Raw genomic sequence first — 21,826 nt, forward strand, 5'->3', positions numbered from 1 at the left:
AGCTTCCTGATGAGTGGGAGAAGAGTCAGCAGAATTGCTGCTAATTGACTCCCTGTGGTCCGCCATTTTAAAGCTGCAACCGCTGATGCTATCTGCACTCAGACAATACTAGTCCCGGAAGAATTGAATTACAATTGCTGAAGTAACCCTTTAGCAATAAGTCTAAGCTGACAAACAAAAACAATCCGGGAACGCACTGCAAATCCAAGCCACAATGGGGCACCAAACTGGCAACACGGTTTGTAAGCGCAAAACTGCACACAGCAGAAGCAGCAGAGGCAAAAGAGCGCAAGACTGGCAACAGGGTCACAAACGTCTGCAACGTGATATTGGCACTAAAACTGGCCACACAGTTTACTTGCGTGCTTTCTGGCCATCTCCCTCACTGCTGACCAAAGTCTCAGTCTTCAGAGGGTCTCAAAGTGCCTGGGTTCCTTCAGGCTTAGCCACCAACACACTGCCTCTTATTGTTGTGATCTTGCCGACCATGCGGTAATGGCAGCTATTGTGGTGCCAATCTCGGCGCAAAAGGGCAAACCGTGGTCTCCGCTGAGCTCCAGTAACTCCACCACAGAAGAATTAGGTTTCTTTGAATCCACTTCATTCTTTCCAATTCAATCAATTTAGTAAGGAGCAACTCATTTTATGTCTCTCTAGGCTGACTGAGGTGAAAAAGCTGAGGAAGAGGCGTGGCCAAAGAAATTACAACTCAATCTCTGGCCAATCAGACAGAATTGAACCCATGCTCGGACTCTCCAAGCCGCGCACAGGAGAACAACTGGCTCAATTTATCAGAAGAGATTTAAACTAAAATTGAGGTGGGAGGACAGCCGATCTTTAGGATCTTCAGGACCTAATCCCAAGCATAAACCCCAAAACAACCCATCAAACGATGAGGTAGGGAGTGATGGAAGGAAGAAAACTCAGAAATAAAGTAAGAGATATAGGAAGCAGATGCCTATACATAAACACTCAAAGGGACTTTAACTACCCTGATATCAACTGGGAGACAAACTCTGCATCAAGTGGGAGTTTGAACAGGTCTCTGACCAGCCTAGCTGACAATGTTGTCATCCAAAAGGTAGAGGCGAGAACTAGAGGAAAAGCTATAGCGGACCTAATTCTTACTAACAGAGAAGAAGGGACAGAGGGGGTTGAAGCTGCTGGAACTTTGGGGGGGGGGTGGAGAGAGTGTCCAAGTCACATTGGAATTCAATGTCATGCAAACACAAATGATAGAATATAATCAAACCAGTGTCTTAGATTTTTAAAAAGCATGTGAAGGATTGCAAGGATGCAAATCTTAAAGGGGAAAACAAGAAGCTTGGGAAACTCTAAAAAATATGATTATAAAGGCCAGTCCAGTTCAATACCACTGAAAAAGAAAAAACCAGCATGGCTGCACAAAGATCTCCTGATAAACTGAAAGAAAGAAAAAAGGATAAATACAAAAAATGGAAAGAGGGACATATAAATAAGACAGAGTACCAAACAAATAGCCCAGACATGCAAAGATGAAATCATGAAAGCTGACACTCAGAATAAAGTAAGACTTGCAATAAATGTCAAAAATAATAGGAAAAAGTTTTTTAAACATATAAAAAACAAGAAAAAATGTCAAGGAAATAATTGGTCCTCCAGAAGCCAACACAGGTTTGTCAGAAAGAGATCATGCTAAACAAATTTTATTTCATTCTTTAACTAAGTGACTAAATTAGTGGACCAGTGAAGTGCATACTTGGGTTTAGTAAAGCATTTGACAAAGTAGACCACAGCCTATTTCTTGGTAAGCTAAAAAATGTGGGATAGACAGTATCACCACCAGATGGATTTGTAACTGAAAAATGTCAGGTTTTAAAATGATCATGTTGCAATCTACTTTCTATGCAAAAAGAGACTTTTAACTGAACCATAATCTAAGATAAAACTAAAGAAGCAATTAAAACATTTACAATGAATAACACCCCAGAACCCAATGGTATTTTTGCAGGATATTACATGACTCATTAAGAAATCCTGGCTGAATCTTGAATTCATGTAATGAATGAGATCCGACTAGGTGAAGAACTTCCTCCATCACAGAATGAGGCCTTCATTTCCTTAATTTATAAAGGGAGAGATTCCATAACTCCCAATTCATAACTCTATTCGATCATGCTGATCAACTGGAAAGGGGATTCCTTAATTTGACATGTTGAGTAGGTTGCATTTACTAAGTGAAGATGGTTCACATTTTTCTCTGGGTAAATTTGTATCATAGCCAACAGCTACACAGTTAATAAACCTAAACACACACACACACACACACACACACACACACACACACACACTCTCCTGAAGTACTACTGTCTGGCTCAGCATTAATGGAATAATGCTGGAATAATCCAACCTTGATTATGGGCTATTTTTGGAAGATCCATGGACTTCTGTTTTGAACAGGTTTACCAGTTTTCCAGAAGATGGCTAGAAAAGTGTTCTAGAACAGTCCAGCCCAGTTTTTTTTTTTTTGGGGGGGGGGGGGAGAAAGTGTGAGCTGAGAAGATGTTCACATAGCAAACTGAGAAATTTCCTTGCTGCTTCATCCTAGCCTGTCAGCTACCCCAATAACCTATGGCAGGGGTGGGTTCTACTTACTTTTATACCGGTTCGCAATGGGGCCGCGCATGAGCTCGCATCGCTCGCACTTCTGCACAAGTGCAGAAGCATTTTGATGACGTCGGGGTCGGTGGGCGCAGCTTCCCACCGGTTTTACTACCGGTTCTGTAGACGCATGGACTATTTTTTGAGGGATGCTTGACAAAAACCTGGTGGACAGGCCCCTCAGTCATCCTTCTCCTCAGGGACCTAAGTGGGGCCCTGCTAGATCAGGCTCTTAACTGAGGTAGCCCAGCAGTTTGTTCTTACAGTGCTAAAACAAGTGTGTAAGGAAGCCCACTAATCTCCCTGCTATTCCATTCACAGATGGTCGCATTTCATCAAGGCTAATAATAATTGATCCCAATGATTTCCATAAATTGGTCAAACCCGTTTCTCAAGCCAGCTAAGCTGGGAGCCAGTACATTTCATAATAGTGAATTTCAAAGTTTAATTATGCATTGTGCCCTGATCCTCCCAGGATTCAATTTCACTGAATGGGCCTCTAGGTCTAGTATTGTGGGAAGGAGAAAAATAGCTTCTATGTGCCCATTTAATCCACATCATGTCCAATTCTGTAAATTTCAATCATGTCTCCTTTCATTCGCCTCCTTCCTAGGGAAGCTACTCCAACCCCATCGTCATCTTAGTTGTCCTCCTCTGAACTTTCTATTATCTATTTTTTGAGGAGCAGCTACCAGAACTGCACACAATATTCCAGATCTGGTCATACCATTGATTCATATAAGAACATTATGATATTGCCATCTCTGTTTTCAGTGCCATTTCTTATTACTCCTAATATGCTGTTGGCCTTTTTATTTTTTATTTTTTTACAGTAGATGCTGACTCTGTCAGCCCATTCCTTGATCTGCTGATCATCGCTCCAAGGTCCCTTCCTCCATCAGTCATTGTCAGTTGATCCTGTTAATTTGTATGAGCACTTAGGATTTTGGGCACCACTTTACCCTTGCTCACATTGAATGGCATCTGCCATTTCGATACCCTTCATGCGTTACTGTTATTACTACTCTGAACAACGTAGTGTCATTCGCAAACCCGGCTATTCCATTAGCCATGCCCGATTCCAGATCATTTATAAATGTGTTAAAAAGCGCCTGTCCTAGGAAAGAATCCCAGGATTCCTATTCTTTAGCCAGTTCTTTATCTGCAAAAAGATCTGCTTTTATTCCATGGCTGTTCTGCTTACTACTGAGAAGTCTTTGATGAGGAACTTTATCAATGGCTTTTTGAAATCTAAGAAGATGCTATTCTACTGGCTTGCCCTCATGCATATGTTTATTAATACCCTCAAACAACTAATAGGTGAATGAGATGGACCTCTCCTACATGAAAGAAAGGTCTCCCTGTTGGATCCCGATTATCTGTGGGATCTCATTCTCCCAACAATCTCTACCCATCCCTTGAGACCTGGAAGAGAAGGCTCCCTCTGCATCCCATCGTTTTGGGACAATCTCTTGCAAGGTTTCTGGGGTTGAAGCGTCTCGTTCGCTGCCCTCTACTCTGGAAAAGCACTGCTCTTCAAATCAGGTTGGCCCCAGCCCTGTTTGCAATTCCATTACGGCCAGGCTATTTCAGCCAGACTTTGGGCTGAAGGAACCATTTTAATCTCTCCTGAAGTGGATGGGGTTACAGTTGTTCCTTGGAGCACGGAATACTACCAATTAAATACATTAGATACAGTGCTATTTTATTATACTGTTATGTTTCTACTATTTGGTTTTAATCTTAATACTGTTTTAGGAGGTCAGTAAACTGCTGCTTTATCAGGCCTGACTCGAGCGGCATATAAGACTACTGAAGTAAAATAAATAGATAAAATAAATACTTAGGCTACAAAGTGAAATTGGCTCAACTCATGTCAATTTTACTTCAGCACCTGCTGGTATAAATTATTAAATGCTTAAGAAAACGTGCAGGACACAACCCGCAATACATTTTAAATTAAATCAACACACGGCATCCTGTAATAGAGCCTATGCATTTCCAGGCAGAGCTTAGAGTTACTGAGGAGTAGAGTAAATGCTGAAGAAACAGAGGGGAACTGGGAAGAGAATGCAAGTTAAGATCAACTGTCTCAAAACCCCGCAAGAGGAGGGGTTACAAGATGGTATTAATTAAATTAAAAGAAATAAGCAACGTTGCATCACTCCATGTTTTATACTAACCTCCAGGCATCAGTGAGGCAAGATGGAAGCCTCGAATTGCATGCAGAGGAGTTTGGGAGGGGTAGCATTTCTGCAGCTGGGAAATGAGGTGGAGGCCGAGATCAGCATCTCTACCAGAGCAGGCCCGAGTTGTGGCCCTGAATCTGGGAAAGGCCTGCTGCCAGAAGCAGGGAAACCATTGGGCTGGACCCTGGGGGTGCCCAGCACTCAACTGGATAATAATTTGCTCATTAAAAAGTAATGTTCCCTGGGGTAGGGGTTGCTTACTAGGGTAGTATTGCTTGTTCAGGTGAAACTTAAAATACTTGTGAGATTACACTGATAGTCCACAATAAATTCTGCTGTGTGTGTGTTTGGTAAAAGGAACATTGGGTCCAGAGGTCCCCCACAACAATTTTTTTCTCTATAGCTTGCTGTCTAATTAGTCTTTCTTATCCACTTACTTTTTGTGTGTGTAGCATAGCCTTTTCTAAATTGGTTTAGAGACAGACAACTATTTTTAGACAATCATTTGTCTGGGATGGAGGAGATCTTCTACCTTGGGCAGGTAGTTGGACTAGAAGACCTCCAAGGTCAGAATACTGTAGGTATAAAAGATTTTAGAAAGAGCCACATAGTCATACTCCACTCAGTATCAAAGATGCAGCTGTAGAGGTGGTCAACAGTATTAAGTGTCTGAGGTTGCAGATAACTAGCAATCTTACTTGGTCTCTCCACACGTCATCTTTAGTGAAGCATGCAAACCAGCGTCTGCATTTCCTGCGTCAGATGAGGAGAGCACATCTTTCTCCTTCTGTCCTGGCCACTTTTTACAGAGGCGCAATGGAGAGCATTTAACAAATTGCATCACTGTTTGGTTTGGTGGTAGCAGTGCCTCAGATAGAAGGTCCATGCAGAGAGTGGTAAGGACAGCGGAGATTATAGGAAGCTCACTTTCCATTATTCAGGACATTGCTTATAAGTGCTCTGTGCTTAGAGCTCGAAGCATTGTTAGAGACCCCACCCACCCACCCCACTGTCTGTTTCTGTTGCTCCCCTCTGGGAGGAGATTTAGAAGTATTTCTAGCAGGACTACCAGATTCTGGAACAGCTTTGTTCCCTATGCCATCCGTCTGGTAAACTTGCAATATTTGTCTCTCTCGTCATCCAAACTAGACTGTTGTTTCTCTGTGTCATATATGTGGGTGTATGCATAATTATTTATCTATCTATTTATTTTCTCATGTTTATATAGTGTATATTGGAGGTGGTGACCTTTTGAGAGCTGTATGCAATGAAATTTCATTTTAATATATGCTGATTAGTATACATCAAAGTGACAATAAAGATGATATGATCTATTATATGGATGGCATGCATATCTGTTGTATGATAAAAAAGCGGATAATGTTTTTAAGACTCACATATTGAGGAGTGCTCTGTTGCGTGTTTGGAGAAAATATCAATATAAATTAAATCACAAGATACCTATATGGGCAATACCCAGACATGCGATGGAAAATGTAAGTGTGGAACAGAAACAAGATAGGACTACATATAAGGAACTTCTTATAATGGAAGGGAATATATTGCAACTAAAGACTTTAAATGTATTAAGGGAAGAAAAGATAGCCCAGACTTGGTTTCAGTTCGGACAGTTACACGCGAGATGGAGAGGATCAGAAAATTGGTATCATAAAAACTGATGAAAATTTGGTAAAACAAATTAGAGATCAAGGTCAATCGCATATAAAAAGGTTATATAATGCATTGATAGAAATAGATTCAGAAACTGAATTAGTTAAAGATTGTATGATAAAATGGGCACAGAATATCCAGGAACCAATAATGATGGAAACCTGGGAAAAAATTTGGGTTAGAAATGTGAAATTTACACAAGCACAAAACTTGAGAGAAACTTTTTATAAAATGCTTTATAGATGGCATTTAGATCCTAAAAAATTAGCATGTATATATCCGAACCAACAACCTAAGTGTTGGAGATGTGATTGTGATGATGCAACTTATTATCATATATGGTGGATGTGTAAAAAAGTTAAAACTTTCTGAATAAAAATATGGTGGATTATTCAGAAGATTTTTAAGAAAAAGATAAGTTTCACCCCACAGTTATTTTTGCTGGGTATTATCTCAGACTGTACTGTTATTGAAACTAACTTGATGTTAAATTTAATAACGGCAGCAAGACTGCTAGTGGCGCAATATTGGAAGAAAGAAGATTTACCTACTATAGAAGAATGGACATTAAAAGTATCGAATTTAGCAGAAATGGCAAAAATCTCAGCATATTTGAAAGACCAATCACAAGAAAGATATATTGTGGATTGGAGAAGATGGATTGATTATATTCAAAACAAATATGGGACTAAAAAGTTTCAAATAGTATATGAATGAATATTTGGATTTAAGAAGATATGTTATTACTTAGCTACGTAAATAGGGAGTTGAAGTGAAAAAGGGATGAAAAGAGTTTATAGATAGTTAGCATATGAGCTTAAGATTGCTAAATGGAATACCCTGTATTTCGCTCTGGGAAGTCGGGGGGGGGGGAGAAGGGGGAGGGGAGGGAGGGGGAATGGGGAGGGGGGGGGCTTAAAACTTGGTTAAAATGTTTGTAAAAAACTTTTCAATAAAAAAAAAGTGACAATAAAGATTCTAATCTAAATCTAATCCAATCTATAGCAATTGAGAGTGCTTATCTTAGAAAACAAGTTTACTAGGAGATACTATTAAAATACAAAGATAGACAGGTATGCATGCTGTATTCTTAATTCTTATTTTGCCCAGTCTTCACCATTCCTAACTGCAAGTTTTTTCTTAAAAGCAGCTTTTTTTCTGATTTTTTTTCCAAAAAAGTTTTTTATTTTTATTTCTCATAAACATATTTACATGTACAGTCATTTCCATCATTTTTCATTCATCTTTTCTTTAACTTTCATTTTTAATTTTTACTTTTTCGGGGCTGCTCTTTTACTCTTTACCTTTACTCCAACCTTTCTTCTTCTCCTCCCCTTCTCTTCCTTCCTCTTTCTCCTCCTACTTCCTTCGTTCTTCCACTCCTTCTCTTTCCTACTTCCCATTCTCTTCCCCCACTCCTCTCTTCTTCCCCCCTTCTAACCTTCTCCTCTGCTCCTCTTTCCCCTCCTTTTCTTCCTCTCCTTTTCTTCTTTTTCCTCTTCTCTCCTCTCCTCTCTTCTCCCTTCCTCTCTCTCTACTCCTTCCCCTCTCTCTTGTTGTTTCCCCTTTCAGTTCAATCTAAAATGGTATTCGAGCAGCCCCGATTTTCTAATTATCTTTATTCTCATTTCAATTTCTTATTCAATTATTTTTATTTCATCATTTGTGTACATTTTTATAATATCTCACTTTTTTCCCTTTTACCCCCCTCTCCCCTTTCTCCTTTTACTTGACATCATCTGGGTATCTATTTTTCTAATTGTTTTCTCCCATCTATTCTCTATCTATTTTATCTCTATATCCTTATTCATATTTCCTTTCTAACCAATCGTTGGTTTTTCTCCTGATTTCTCAAAGCAATGTCTCTTCCAGCTACTTTTTGTCCCTTGGCTGGGGAATATGGACACCTGCCTTTGTAATACGCTCAGGTTCATTAGAGTTTGATCTGATGGGATTGCTTCCTGCATAAAGACACAGAAGATCCATCTCATAAAAGCTGTGAATTTCTGAAGAGCTCATCAGTGAATGGCCCTAATCTCAAACCCACTTGGCATACACTTTGATCTTTTCTCCTGTGATTTCATAGAGGAGTTTCGGCTTCATTAGTTCTGGGACACCCAAAGACCATATAATTTTGGGGAACCCACCAGTGGCAAAAGGTGGCGGGACTTACCTCCAAGGGTCATCCCTGCTTCGTAGCATTTTCTCAGGCGACAGGAGGGACAGTTTTTCCTTCGGAATTTATCAATGGTGCAGTCATTTCGGCTGGCACAGAGATACTTTTGTTTACCTTAAAAAAGAAACAGTGAAATTTGTCATTAATAGATCAGAACAGTGGGGGATGGGGTGACTTTGTTGCAATTAAGAACACACATATAGAACAATGCATCAATAAATATACAAATCATATCAGACTTGGGGGGGGGGGGTTAACCAAGGGAAGCAAAAATCATGGGAGTGTTGAATGATGTGCCTACTACCCACAGTTTCTGTATGTGCACCTGAACTCTGGAGAATGTGCACCTATGTAATGTGTCTACCCCCAAAGATCCCTCTGGCAGAGGCCCGTCAGAAGCAGGCCGAAGTTTCAACTGCTGAGCAAAGGCCGGAAACCAAATGTTTGGGGCTACCACACCTCAGCTTCTGTTGGGAGAGCGTGACTCATTGCTAGGCCTCAAGGAAGAGGCTCAGCAGGCCTCACCAACTCTGTACCCAGCAGACAGCAAATCCAACAAGCTGTGCTATAGAAGGGCTCGAGATAGCCTCACACTGAAATCTCGGATAGGAAAAATCAAAATCTAGAATTGCTCTTATTTGGGAGAAGACTAAATAGAATATTAACTTCCACCTTCCCGAGAAAGGCATTGCCAATTTGGGTGATATTATCCATCTGGCTGGGTTAGTGACACAGAATATTCATAAACATCCAGGTGGCACTGGAAGCCGGTGCTCAGCATGAGCACATATATTACCAGCTTTGATGAGGTTACCTCGGCATACAGGTCAGAGTGGCAGCCCAAAAAATTGTGGTCTTGAAGTTTGGACACTTCCTGTGACGCCCATCCCTCTATCGGAAGGGTTCAGGTGTTTCTTTCTTCTTTAGCCCTCCGCTTAAAATGCCAGCAGGACAGAGGGCTAGGCTGGCCTGGCCAGGACAGTTCTCTGAATTAATGAGTTCTTCTCCCTCTCCTACTCTGACATGAGGGATACAATCACAAGGATGCATTCGGTCCTTTTATTAGTGCACCCTCACAACTTCAGAAAAGCTCTGAAACTGCCTTACGGATGCACCCATCAGCCTAGTCAGACTCCTAATTGGCCTCTTGGAAAATTCAAGGCAGCCTTGGGATGTAAAACGAATATATAGTATGAAACCGGCAGATTTTTTTTTACATTATTTTAAGTTATGGAGGACTAGAGAAGAAAGTAGGTACAGAGAAACTTGGACAAAAATGGAATGGCTAAGTGGAAGCAAGGCAATAACAGCATTCCTATATGGGTGGACGTTCAAACAGGATATGAGGAGGACAAAGGAGCCAACTGAGGGAGAAAGAAAGAAAAGAAGTACATATTGGCTTGAAAGTATTTGGAGATCATCTAGTCTAACAATCTATTTGATGTATGGGATAATGGGTTAGAAAGCATTCTCAACCAGGTGCAGCTGTTCAGGCCATCTCTGCAACAAGCGACGGCTCTGTTTTACCACTGACGGTTTGCACTGCCAAAGGCATTTGCAGCCAAAATCTGCATTTCTCTTATTTCTGCTCAGTCTTCCCTTCTCCAGGTTAAACCACTTTCCCTTTTCTTGACTGCTGCCCTGCTTACCCTCTGGTGAGGCACAGTGCTTGAGAGCTCTGCCTTCAGCAAATGTTTTAGGCTTCTTTGCAAAATGGCAATGGATCATTTGCACCACGTGTTATCAGCTCACTGATGAGTGCATCACAGCAAACCTTTTGTATTTCACTGAATTAAAGATATACTAGGTTGTGGCATTTTACAACGATCTATTAAATGGTAACTCTCTCAATCAGTCAAAATGAACAAAACGCTATTGTTAGAATTCCAGTTGGGTCCAGTCCTCTTCTGTCCCCGTTCCAAATGATTCCCGAGAGAAAGTCATGGTGGCAATTGCCCCTTTACGGCCTCCAAGACTTTAGGCAGCTGCAGCCTGCTTGGTTTGCAGGTTTATTCAGAGCTCTTCTGGACTTTGGAATCACTGATAACTGGTCTGGCTGACGGGAGAGTAATCAAAGGAAGAGGAGGCATGCACCTGGAAAGGCTGACTGCTGATCTTTATTTATTATTTATTTATTTTATTAAATTTCTATACCGCCCTTCTCCCGAAGGACTCAGGGCGGTGAACAGCCAGAAGATAAAACACAGGAAATACAAAATCTAAAATAAATTAAAACAAATTAAATAATTTAGGCTGAATTTTAAAATACCCCATAATTAAACAGATTAAAAATTTATGTTTAAAATTTAAATTTAAAAGAGGAGATGATTTAGGCCAGGCCAGCTTGATGAAATAAAAACATTTTAAGCGCGCGACGGAAGGTGCGAAGATCCGGGATCCTCCGTATCTCCAGGGGGAGCTCGTTCCAGATCGTAGGTGCCCCCACAGAGAAGGCTCTCCCCCTGAGGGCCGCTAGCCGACATTGTTTGGCCGACGGCACCCGGAGGAGCCCCTCTCTATGGGAGCATACTGGCCGGTGGGAGGCTATTGGTGGTAGCAGGCGGTCCCATAGATAACCAAGTCCTAAGCCATAGAGCGCTTTAAAGGTAGTAACCAAAACCTTGAAGCGCACTCAGAAGACCACTGGGAGCCAGTGCAGCTCACGCAAGAGAGGTGTTACATGGGAGTTCCATGTTGCTCCCATAATCACCCGCGCGGCCGCACTCTGCGCCAGTTGGAGCCTCCGAGTGCACCTCAAGGGGAGCCCCATGTAGAGAGCGTTGCAATAGTCCAGACGAGAGGTGACGAGGGCATGAGTGACTGTGTGTAGGGAGTCCCGATCTAGAAAGGGACGCAACTGGCGGATCAGGCGAACCTGATGAAAAATCCTCCCGGTCACGGCCGTCAAGTGATCTTCTAAAGACAGCCGTGAATCCAGGAGGACACCCAAGTTGCGAGCCCTTTCTGTGGGGGCCAATGATTCACCCCCAATAGTCAGCGATGGCACCAGCTGACTATATCGGGACATTGGAAACCACAGCCACTCAGTCTTGGATGGGTTGAGCCTGAGCCTGTTCCTCCCCATCCAGATCCGTACGGCCTCCAGGCACCGGGACATCACTTCAAGGGCATCGTTGGGGTGGTCCGGGGTGGAGATGTACAGCTGGGTGTCGTCAGCGTACTGATGGTACTTCACCCCGAAACCACGGATGCTCTCACTCAGCGGCTTTACATAAATGTTGAACAAAAGGGGCGAGAGGACCGATCCCTGCGGCACCCCACATATGAGGGGCCTCGGGGTCGACCTCTGCCCCCCTGTCAACACAGACTGCGACCGGTCGGAGAGAAAGGAGGAGAACCACCGTAATACGCCTCCCAAAAGATCTTGGGTCTTTTGTGTTCTTATTATTACTTCTACATTATGGCAAAAACTGATTTTTTAGCACATAGGTGGTGCTCTTTATATTTATATTTTGTAATCATTTCCACCTTGCTCTGCTATTCTGCTGCAAACAAACTGCAGACAAACTTTATGGTGCAAAAAGGATGAGTGAGGAACAATTGATAATCAGTCACTTCAAAATCTCTTTTTTCCTCTGCCCCCACGTTTCTATACTTCCTATCATTTATTTATCTTGGATGGTAAATAAAACAAAATCCAAATTATAGAACAATTCAAAATAATTTCACCTGATTACAGTGTCAGTTAAAATATTTATTTAGCCTTCCAAAATAGACCTTCTAAAAGTCCACCAAAGACTCTGGTCCTCCCCAAACATCTGAGATAAGGGCTTTCCAAAGCTCAGAAAGAAGTAAAAAGAAGATCCGACCAAACAACCAGCAACATTTATTTGGCTATGGTGGTAATAGAGAACAATGCAAAATGAAGTGCCAAGCCTACAACTTTGTTCCTGCTGTCAAGTTAGGGCAAAAGGTTTTTAAGAGAAATAATAAATATGTTTGTTACTCAGTTACCGCTCTCTCAAGGAGATCTGTATAATACCAAGTTACTTTTGGAGAACAGCCAATGGACTCTGTCGCCAAAGCTTTATACAGAAATTAATGTGTGGCCTTTTAAGATGCCAAAAGATGCTTCGTTAGACAAATGGGTAGAGAAAAAGAAAGGGAAAGGATCTCATTTGTGGCCTCTGAAAAGCCCTCTGCTCAGTGCTCCATCCCTGGAGCCTTTGAAGAAGAGATTGGACCGCCATTTGTCTGGAATGGGGCTCAAGCAGAGGGTTGGCCTCCAAGCTTCCTTCCAACTCTGCCATTATGTATCCTGTTCTGGCTGCTTCTTTCCCTCCCTTTCCTTGGAAGCAGCGAGTCTTAGCTGCTTTGAGAGCTTGCACCGTTCAAGCAATGCCACCAATAGCCACCAATAGCCTCCCACCGGCCAGTACGCTCGCACAGAGTGGGCCTCCTCAGGGTGCCGTCCGCCAGACAATGTCGGCTGGCGACCCCCAGGGGGAGAGCCTTCTCTGTGGCGGCGCCCACCCTCTGGAACAACCTCCCCCCAGAGTTACGTACAATAACAGACCTCCGGATTTTTCGTCGGGCCCTGAAAACCCATTTATTTCAATTAGCGGGGCTGGCCTGAGTTAATTTTAAATTGATTTTAAATTGGGTTATTTTAATTTTCGGCCAATAATATTTAATTATTTTAAATTGTTTTTAAATTTTGTATGTATTGTTTTTACTTTGGCTGTTCACCGCCCTGAGTCCTATTCTGGAGAAGGGCGGTATAGAAATTTAAATAATAAATAAATAATAAATAAACAATGCGACTTGTACCTCTTGGTACCCCTACTCTTCCTCTTGGAGAGGAACATGGTTGCCTGGGAAAAAATTGAAAGAGGTGAGACTGGCCCAAGATTCTCTGCCAAGAAAAGTGCCTGGGGGAAGGAGGAGGAGGAGGAGGAGGAGGAGGAGGAGGAGGAGGAGGAGGAGGAGGAGGAGGAGGAGGAGGGAAGGGCTGCTTGAGGCAAAGGGAGCAACCAGGAATGCCTAACTAAGCAGGCAGGAAATTTGGTCGCTTTGACAGAAAGAAAAGAACAAGAGTGTACATATTCTTATCTCCATCTGTAACCAACAAAGATACGTTAAGATGATTTAATGATTGGGAAAGAAGAACTTTAAAAAACTGCCCCAGGCCACAAATTCAAAGACTGAAGTCATGCAGAAGTGTTGCATTAAAGAAAAGAGAGGAGGAGGGCTATGTTTCATCAGGAGCTACTCGGAGGAAACATCAAGGTGCCCAGGAGGAAACAGCATGAAAAGCCCTGCAACCTCAGGAGACAGGAGAAGGAGGAAGAAAATCATCAGGGAGGAAAAAGAACAAGGAGAGAGCTGGTGGGAAGGAGACAAAAAAAGGGGGATAACTAAGATGGAATCAGGGGGCTTGGAAAAAGGGGGAGGGGAGTTGTCAGTATGACTCATTGTTTCTGAGCTTAAAACTCTCCCAAAGAAAGGCTCCATACCAATTTGCACCACTCAGGTGACGCTGAAGACCCAGACAAACCACCAAATGGCCTCAGACGACTCTCTAAAAGGATGCAAATGACCAGCTGTCTGCAAGGAACATAAATCCTTCCATTCCCCACCATTCAGTCAGAGCTGAAGAAGCTTCTTGGATAAGAAGCCAAACGTCTTCAAAAGAAAAAAACAAGTAAGTCCAGTTGCCTCCTCAAAAAGCACCTTTGGGACAATCAGGACCTGGAGGACTGAGGATCTCCATAGACGCTCCCTGAGAAAGGAAGAAGACTGCAAAGAAGAAGATGGGAAAGAAGAAAAGTAGGAAGGAAATAAATGAGAGGAAAGGAAGTAAAATTGGGGAAAGTCTGGGAAGGAAGTTAGGGGTTCAGGAGGCTGCCCTTGAAGATTAGCTGAAACTATTTGGGGCAAAATGCAGCAGCATGAGCATTTATATCAGCTTCTGGTAGATACGGTGGCTGCCTAATATTCCTGTTTAACCTCTTTTAGTTTTCAATGTTTTTAATATTTGTTAATGATAATAAATGTAAAATTTATTTAGTTTTCTTGTACGCTGCCCAGAGACTCTTGCTCATGAGATGGGAGGCTCTATAAATTAGATAGATAAATCAAGTGGGTCAGGAGAGCAAATAATTAAGTGAAGGAAAAAGTGAGAGGCCAATAGAAGAAATGAGCAGACACACATAATAACAGCGCAAGCTAGAAGAAGCAGAGTGGAAGTTTTCATTTTCAATAATCATTTTGAGAGGCAAGATCGGAGAGATATGATTTAGCTGATTATCTTTCTTACATCAAAATTGCACCACAGCCTTTTAACTATGGTAAGCTAGCAATTATTATTTTTAAGGAGCCCATAAATATTAGCACACTGACTCTGGTGGCATGAGAAACAACATTATCAACAAAACTCCCATCAACCAGATTGCCCCAGAGCAACTTCTGTTTGGCAAGTTGCTCCTTTCAAGCTGGCTAGATCAGCTCCATCGCATGTATTGTAACCACTAAAGATTAATCTACAATCTCTTTGCTGAAATCTACTTTGTTATCCACGTCCCCAATATTCTCACATAAAGTTTCATCAAATAAAAAGAATTTAGCAAACGGACCTGGAGTTTAGCTGAATGCCTAGGGACAATATGTACACAACCTGGCATCTTTCTTTTGTGATTTCCCAGTCTGGCCTACAGGCCTGAATTTCCCCGTGGTCTTTCATCCAAGGACTATGAGGCTCAAGATATTTTACTGTGGCATCCTTGAATCCAAATGTACTTTGCCTCTTTAGCTCTTCCCTCCACTTTCTGTTTGATAATGGACAAGTTTTGCTGAATTAACCTCGTAGCAAATCAGTGTTTTGAAGCTTTCTCCAAGAATTTCTGGGAAAAGCTCCAGGTTTTTATCAACAACCCCCCCCCAAAAGAATCTTCCTTGCCAGTTAATCCTGTTAAACTCCTTTTGTGTACAGAAGGAATCGGCTTCAGAATGAGATGGTTGCAGAAAGCAACAATTCCAAAAGATTCTTTATTGAATAATTAAAACGATCTGACCAAAATATTGCCCAAATGTGCATTTTTGTTTTATGGTGTTTTTTTTTTTTTATGCTCACCACCTTTAAAGTCCTTGGCAGGAAGAATTCCCATGACAAGAGGATCCGTATCTTCTGGCTCCTCCTGCATCAATAAATTGTGCTGAGAGGCAGAAACCGTGGGGACTGGATCCAAAAATGCCTGGGTATATTTACGCCTTGAAACAATTGACATACAGACACACCCACACCCACACCCAGTTTAATAATTTAATCTCTTCATTCAATTGGTTCAGCTCTTTCATCCTCTCCAATAAGGCACACATTAAAAAGCACCTCTCTGACGAACCAACTCAAGAGAAAGGCCGAGGCGTTCATGGGCTGTGCATGACTTGCTTCTCATTTGCTGTCGTGAACTAATGTCCACTTCCTCCCAAAGCTGGGATGGCTGGTGGCCCCCAAGCCACACGGCGGTCTCCTTAACAGCCTGCCACTTCCGGCGAGAGCCTCATGTGTCGAGCTACAACGGGAACAAGACCCCTGCTTTCCAAGTTCACGGCCCGGCTTTTCCGGAGAAGCCATTGCAAAGAGTTGTAAGAAGCTGTCTCCTAGGCAACGATTGAGTCCAGAGTAAGAAAGCCCCCCCACGACCCTCCAGGCATTACACATCTGTGCTCTTTGTTTGACACGATGGACCCTCCTTAGCAAAATCACATCAACAACCTGTAATCAAGGCCTTGAATAAAAGTCATTAGACTCTTTTTTCTCATAATAACGTTCTCCCTCTCTCAGGATGCCTGGCATGACATTGGGGCACAGGGCTGAAAAACAAGCACATTAAAAGAAAAATACAAACAACCACACAGTCTTGTAATTTACTTTATTAGTACTTGTGGTAACACCCAAGTCCCTTTGCTTCCGAGAAAAAAAACAAAGAGGCACAAGTGCCCTAAGGTGAAATTTCGCCAAGATCTTTTAACACAACCAGCTCTCAGCAGTGCTTCCTCTTACCCTTCATCCCGAGTCCTGCCATTCCCATTGCCAGCTGAAAAGCTGCTTTTCTCGATTGTAGAGGAGAAAGGGGAGAAAAGCAGAAGTCCCACTCATGTGAAAACTCTGAACTTCCTCACTGGAGTAGGAATGCACAAACAGGCTTAGAAGCACATACTAAATGGTTTGGAATTATGTTACAGGTGCCCCAATGGTCCTCTGCAGAGATGTTGGACTAGAAACCCATCACCCTCTTCCTAACGAAAATCAAAATTATATTCCACCATATTAAAGGAGATCATCTTAAAGGATGATCTGAAAGGAGATTACCATTATCTTGACCCTATGCCATTCCAGACAAAGGGCTGTCCAGTCTCTTCTTAAAAGCCTCCAGTGATGGGGCACCCACAACTTCTGAAGGCAAGCCCTTCCGCTGGTGAATTGCTCTCCCTGTCAGGAAATTTCTTCTTGGTTCTAGATTGGCTTTCGCTTTAATGATCTCCCATCCATGACTTCTTGTCTTGCCCTCAGGGACTCTGGAAAATAGGTTGAGCCCCTCATCCCCATGACATCCCCTCGAAGATGCTCCTGGACTCTCTGGGCCAGATGAACATAAGCTATCTATGCAAGTTGGTCAAGAACTTGAGCGCACAATGCTTTCAGCTAATGCAATATTCTGTATAGAGCAAATTGAACACCTTAATGACTTAGCTCTCCAGTTTGACTATGTGACTTAAAATAAACCTTTAAATATACCCCTGTATATTCCTTAAAGCCTCTTCAACAATTGCTGCAGTAGAAGCTGCAGTAGATAAACAGATTAGGTGGGATCCACCCACAAGTTATTATGTGGCAAAACACAGAAATCCTATATTTGTCAACTGATCCTCTTTTCAGTCAAAACATTTCAGCTGATCCTGAGAACATGTCCCCTCTTGTTCCCTTTTCCCTCCTTCCTACAATCAACAATCTCAGCTCTTTGTTTGAAAATTCTGTTACCACATCAAGGCTTTCTTTAAGGCTGTCAAACTTTCAGATACCAGTTATTTCCCCCCTCATCTATACACTCACCATCAGTAAATATCCACTAGCTTCCTGACTACAAGAATCCCTCTCCACTTGGATTACTGGTTGTAGACTAGATGGCTCCCACTCTTATGTTCTCATGGTGGCTCCAACTTCCTTCCAGTCCCTACCATCGAATGCCAGGTAAAATAGTTAAATTCCAAAGTCTCATCAGCCCTGGGTCTTCCCTTCCATACTCCACTTCCAGCACCAAGGAGACTGGCCACCACCGCTGATTCCCTTCTAAATGTTTTGGCCACTAGATAAAGCCAATCTGGTATTCCTCGAAATCTGACACAAGGTTCCTGGCCAATGCACAATAAATTGTTCACTAGTGGCAATATGGCATTTAAAAGAAAGAAAAAACGGTTAGCTGCCCGGAGTCACCTACCGATATGTGTGAGTTGGGCAGCTATATAAATTTATTGAATGAAATAAGTGAAGTTGGGTTTCAACTCCTTGCCTGGGATCAAAGCTGCCAGCAAAACTGCAGCCTCCACTCTGGTCCTGCCCTACGATGACCTGAAAGCCATTTCCATTCTGATTAATTTCTGCCATGAACCTCCATATTCTTTCAATTTCCCCCTTTCCTCTATGTTTCTTTTCTCTCTCTCAGTTTGTCTTCTCAGTCCCTCAGCAAAGTCCACATCTGTTCACTCAAGTCCCATCAACATATCTCCTCCTTTGCTTGAGGGAGGCCCAGTGCGGAAAGAGCATTGGTCACACTTGTTGACGATCTCTGCTGAGGAGGGGAGGGGGACAGTGCCTACATCCTGCTTCTCCTTGACCTCTCAGAGGCTTTCAGCACTATCGACCATATTCTCCTTTTGGCCCGTCTATGGGGGCTGGGGCTGGTTCAGCTCCTTTCTCCAAGACTGGTTCCAATCGGAGTTAATAGGAGTGAGTGGTCCAGCCCTCAGCCACTTATCTTGTGGGGCGCCGCAGTGCTCAGTATTCTCTCTCCATTCCTGTTCAACAACCACATGAACTGCTGGGTGAGATCATCAGTCACCATGGGTTGGGATATCTCCAGTATGCGAATGATACTCAACTCTGTATTTCCAACCCTGGTGGCCCAAGTGATGCTGGTGCGGCCCTCTGGCAGTGCCTGGAGGCTGTGGGGCCTGGGGTGGGTGGGTGGGTGGGTGGGGACAACAGATTTCAACTGAACCCTGGCAAGACTGAATGTCTTTGGGTGCACGGAGCCCCAAGATCTGGGACATTGACATCTCTGTTCTGGTTGGGGTGGCATTGCCCCAGATGGATCCGGTCTAGAACTTGAGGCTTCTCCTGGACTCGCAACTCCTGCTTGAAGAGCAGGTGGCAGTCATAGCCTCTGCACAACTTTGGGTTGTGTATCGGTTGTGGCCTCTCCTAGATCAGGATCCCTGCCCTCAATCATTCAAGCCCTAGTCATCTCACGGCTGGACTACTGCAATGCACTCTACATGGGGTTACCTCTGAAAAGCATTTGGAAGCTACAGCTGGTACAGTGTGTAGCAGTGGAGGCAGTTTTGGGGTTTCAAGGGTGCCCCATGTAACACCACTTCTCTGCGAGCTGCTGGTTTGCTTCTGGGTACAATTCAAGGTATTGGTAATCACCTTTAAAGCCCTTCATGGCATGGGTCCAGGCCACTTGAGGGAGCTTCTCATTCCACTGGGGCCATGCAACGGGACCTGTCGGCCAGGGTATCCCAGCTGGTGGGGTCTAGGAGAAGAACCTTCTCTGCCGTTTGGCTTGCCCTCTGGAATTCCTGCCCCTGGGAGTGAGCTTGGCTCCAACCCTCTGACCTCCCACAAGAGCTTAAAGACTTGGCTTGGGGTCCCAATGGAGGGTTTTACATTGGGGTGGTTGACAGAATCATAGATCCCCCCTTCTCATCCTACTCCCTTCCTCCCCGTTTTTTAATTAGGGCTGAGTATTTATTATTTAGTTCCTACTGTGTATAGGTTTTGTAAAATTTAATCTTTTTAATATTGCAAACTGCCCAAAGTTACCTTGGGGTAAGATGAGTGGATGAGTGGGTGGGTGGGGTTTCCATAGGATCCCAACATGGCAAGGCACAGAGAGCACTTTACTGCTCATTTAACAGAATCAAATAAAAACGTTAGGGACATAATATTGTATGACTGGTACTATTGCCTCTGAGGATTTTGAGATAAAGCGAAAAGTGAGCAAGTAAAGCAAAGTAAGAGATAATCGTCTGCAGCAAACTCAGTGGGAACCCTCGAGATGAGGCTACAGCTTATCCACAGAGAGCAAAGCCCCAGGATCAGGAATCACGATTTTCAAACGTGCGCTGCACAATGTCCGTGCCTGGGCTAAGCAAGGAAATCTCAAGACAGCTGAGGAGAATCAAGTGAAAGTTTACATTTATGGGGAGAAATACTTCTCCATCTTCTTCAGCAATCGCTTTCTATTTTCAGGGATGACTCATTCTAACTAAGCACTCTGAATTAAACTGATGAAGACTCTGATGATCTCTTAAAATATACAAACTGTGAAAAGCTTTTATTTCCTCTGGAGTGTCCTCCCTACCTTGGTCTGTGTCTTTGGAAACCCTCTCAGCAGGCTGATGATACCGATTTATTTTTGAATGATTTAGTGCCTTTCCACTTGGCAAGCAACTCATTATTGCAGTCTTCTCTACCTCAAGAGCCATAACAAATACACAGCTTTTTTGATGCTCCTTATCGGTGCGATTTGTTAATCCAAGTTTTTTTTTAAAAGGATAAATAACTATTATCAGAACATCTAGAGATGGGGGTCAGTTGGCCCACTATTTATTGTTACTGATTTACAAGGAAGCAAAGATTGTGGAGTTCCCCAGTAAGAGCCCGGAGCAGGCAGACGTTGCCAGCTGTTTCCCCTCCAGTACAATCAATTTCTCTTGTGCTGAAGCAGAGAGGTTGTGAATGGCACAGGAGCTTCTGCAGGAGGACCGCACACGGTATGAAAAATAAGGAATAATCACCTGGTAGAAAAGCTTCAGAGCATAATTCTGTTTCCAAAGCAAAGCCGGGCAATAATTTTGGGACTAAATGGTTCTGGTCCCATGGCAAGCCCAGAAAAGCCTCACTTTTCATTTGCGGAGTTACGACTTGATGCTGCTTCCAGAGAAGAAGCAGACTCAACTACTGGAAGGGCAGAGAGAAGGCAAGGCTTTGCAGAGACCTGGTACTTTCAGAGGGGAAGCTCATAATTAGAATAGAATATCAACAAATAGCGTGAATCTGCGAAGATAAAATCTGGAAAGCTAAGGCTCAGAATGAAGCTGTCACAAAGTGGAACTGCTTAATTCCTTGTTTGCATCTATTTTCATGCAAAAGGAAAAAAATAGTCCAACCTATCAAAAACAACACCATGGGAGACAGGACAGGAAAGCAAGTCAAAATAGGCAAAAAATTAGTAAGAAAGCACCTTTCCGGGAGTTTACATGCTAGTTCTGGAAAGCTGGCAGTTGTGATTTTGGAACCACTGAACAAAATCTTTTGGAGCTCCTGGAGCATAGGGGAAGTGCCAGAGGACTGGGAAAGAACTGATGTCATTCCCATCTTCAAAAAAAAAAAAGGGGGGGAGGGGAAACAGATCCAGGAAACTGCACCATGAGATCAGTACCTGGGAAGATCGTGGAAAAGACAATTAAGCGACAGATTTGCAAACTCCTAGAGGCAAGCAAAGTGATAACCAACAGATCTTGCCAAATAAATCTTATTTCATTCTTTGACAAAGTGACTAAAGTGACCCAAGCATGGTGGTTAGTTATGTCAATATGGAGAGAGATAACTCGGGGGAGCATCTGCAAGTGCCGAGTCCTGGGCTCAGTGCTCTTAAATTAAATTTTGCAGATGACCCAAAGCTGCTAGCACCTCAGAAAATAGGCTTAAGGTTCAGAAGTGTCTTGATAGATTTAGATATTGGGCCTGATCCAAGAAAGCATTGTTCAATAGTGAAAAATGTATGGTTCTGTATTTAGGTAGGAAGAACCAAATGCACAAGTATACAACAAAGTATACAACAGGCGGTACCAGGCTCAACAGTATTATTTGTAAAAAGAATCTGGACTTTCTGGGAGACCATAA

General features: G+C 42.9%; 1 protein-coding gene across 1 annotated transcript in view; it reads right to left on the reverse strand.

The window, feature by feature from the left end:
- AR (androgen receptor) overlaps positions 1 to 21,826 on the reverse strand; it is a 168,262-nt gene that overhangs the window by 56,476 nt on the left and 89,960 nt on the right. Inside the window, exon 3 of the mRNA XM_070951840.1 lies at positions 8,674 to 8,790. Coding sequence (XP_070807941.1) covers positions 8,674 to 8,790 — 117 coding nt within the window. The remainder of the gene's footprint in view (positions 1 to 8,673; positions 8,791 to 21,826) is intronic.

This window comes from Pituophis catenifer, unplaced genomic scaffold, assembly GCF_029215685.1.
Source record: "Pituophis catenifer annectens isolate HBS135680 unplaced genomic scaffold, rPitCat1.0.hap2 SCAF_11, whole genome shotgun sequence".
Taxonomy (NCBI): Eukaryota; Metazoa; Chordata; class Lepidosauria; order Squamata; family Colubridae; genus Pituophis; species Pituophis catenifer.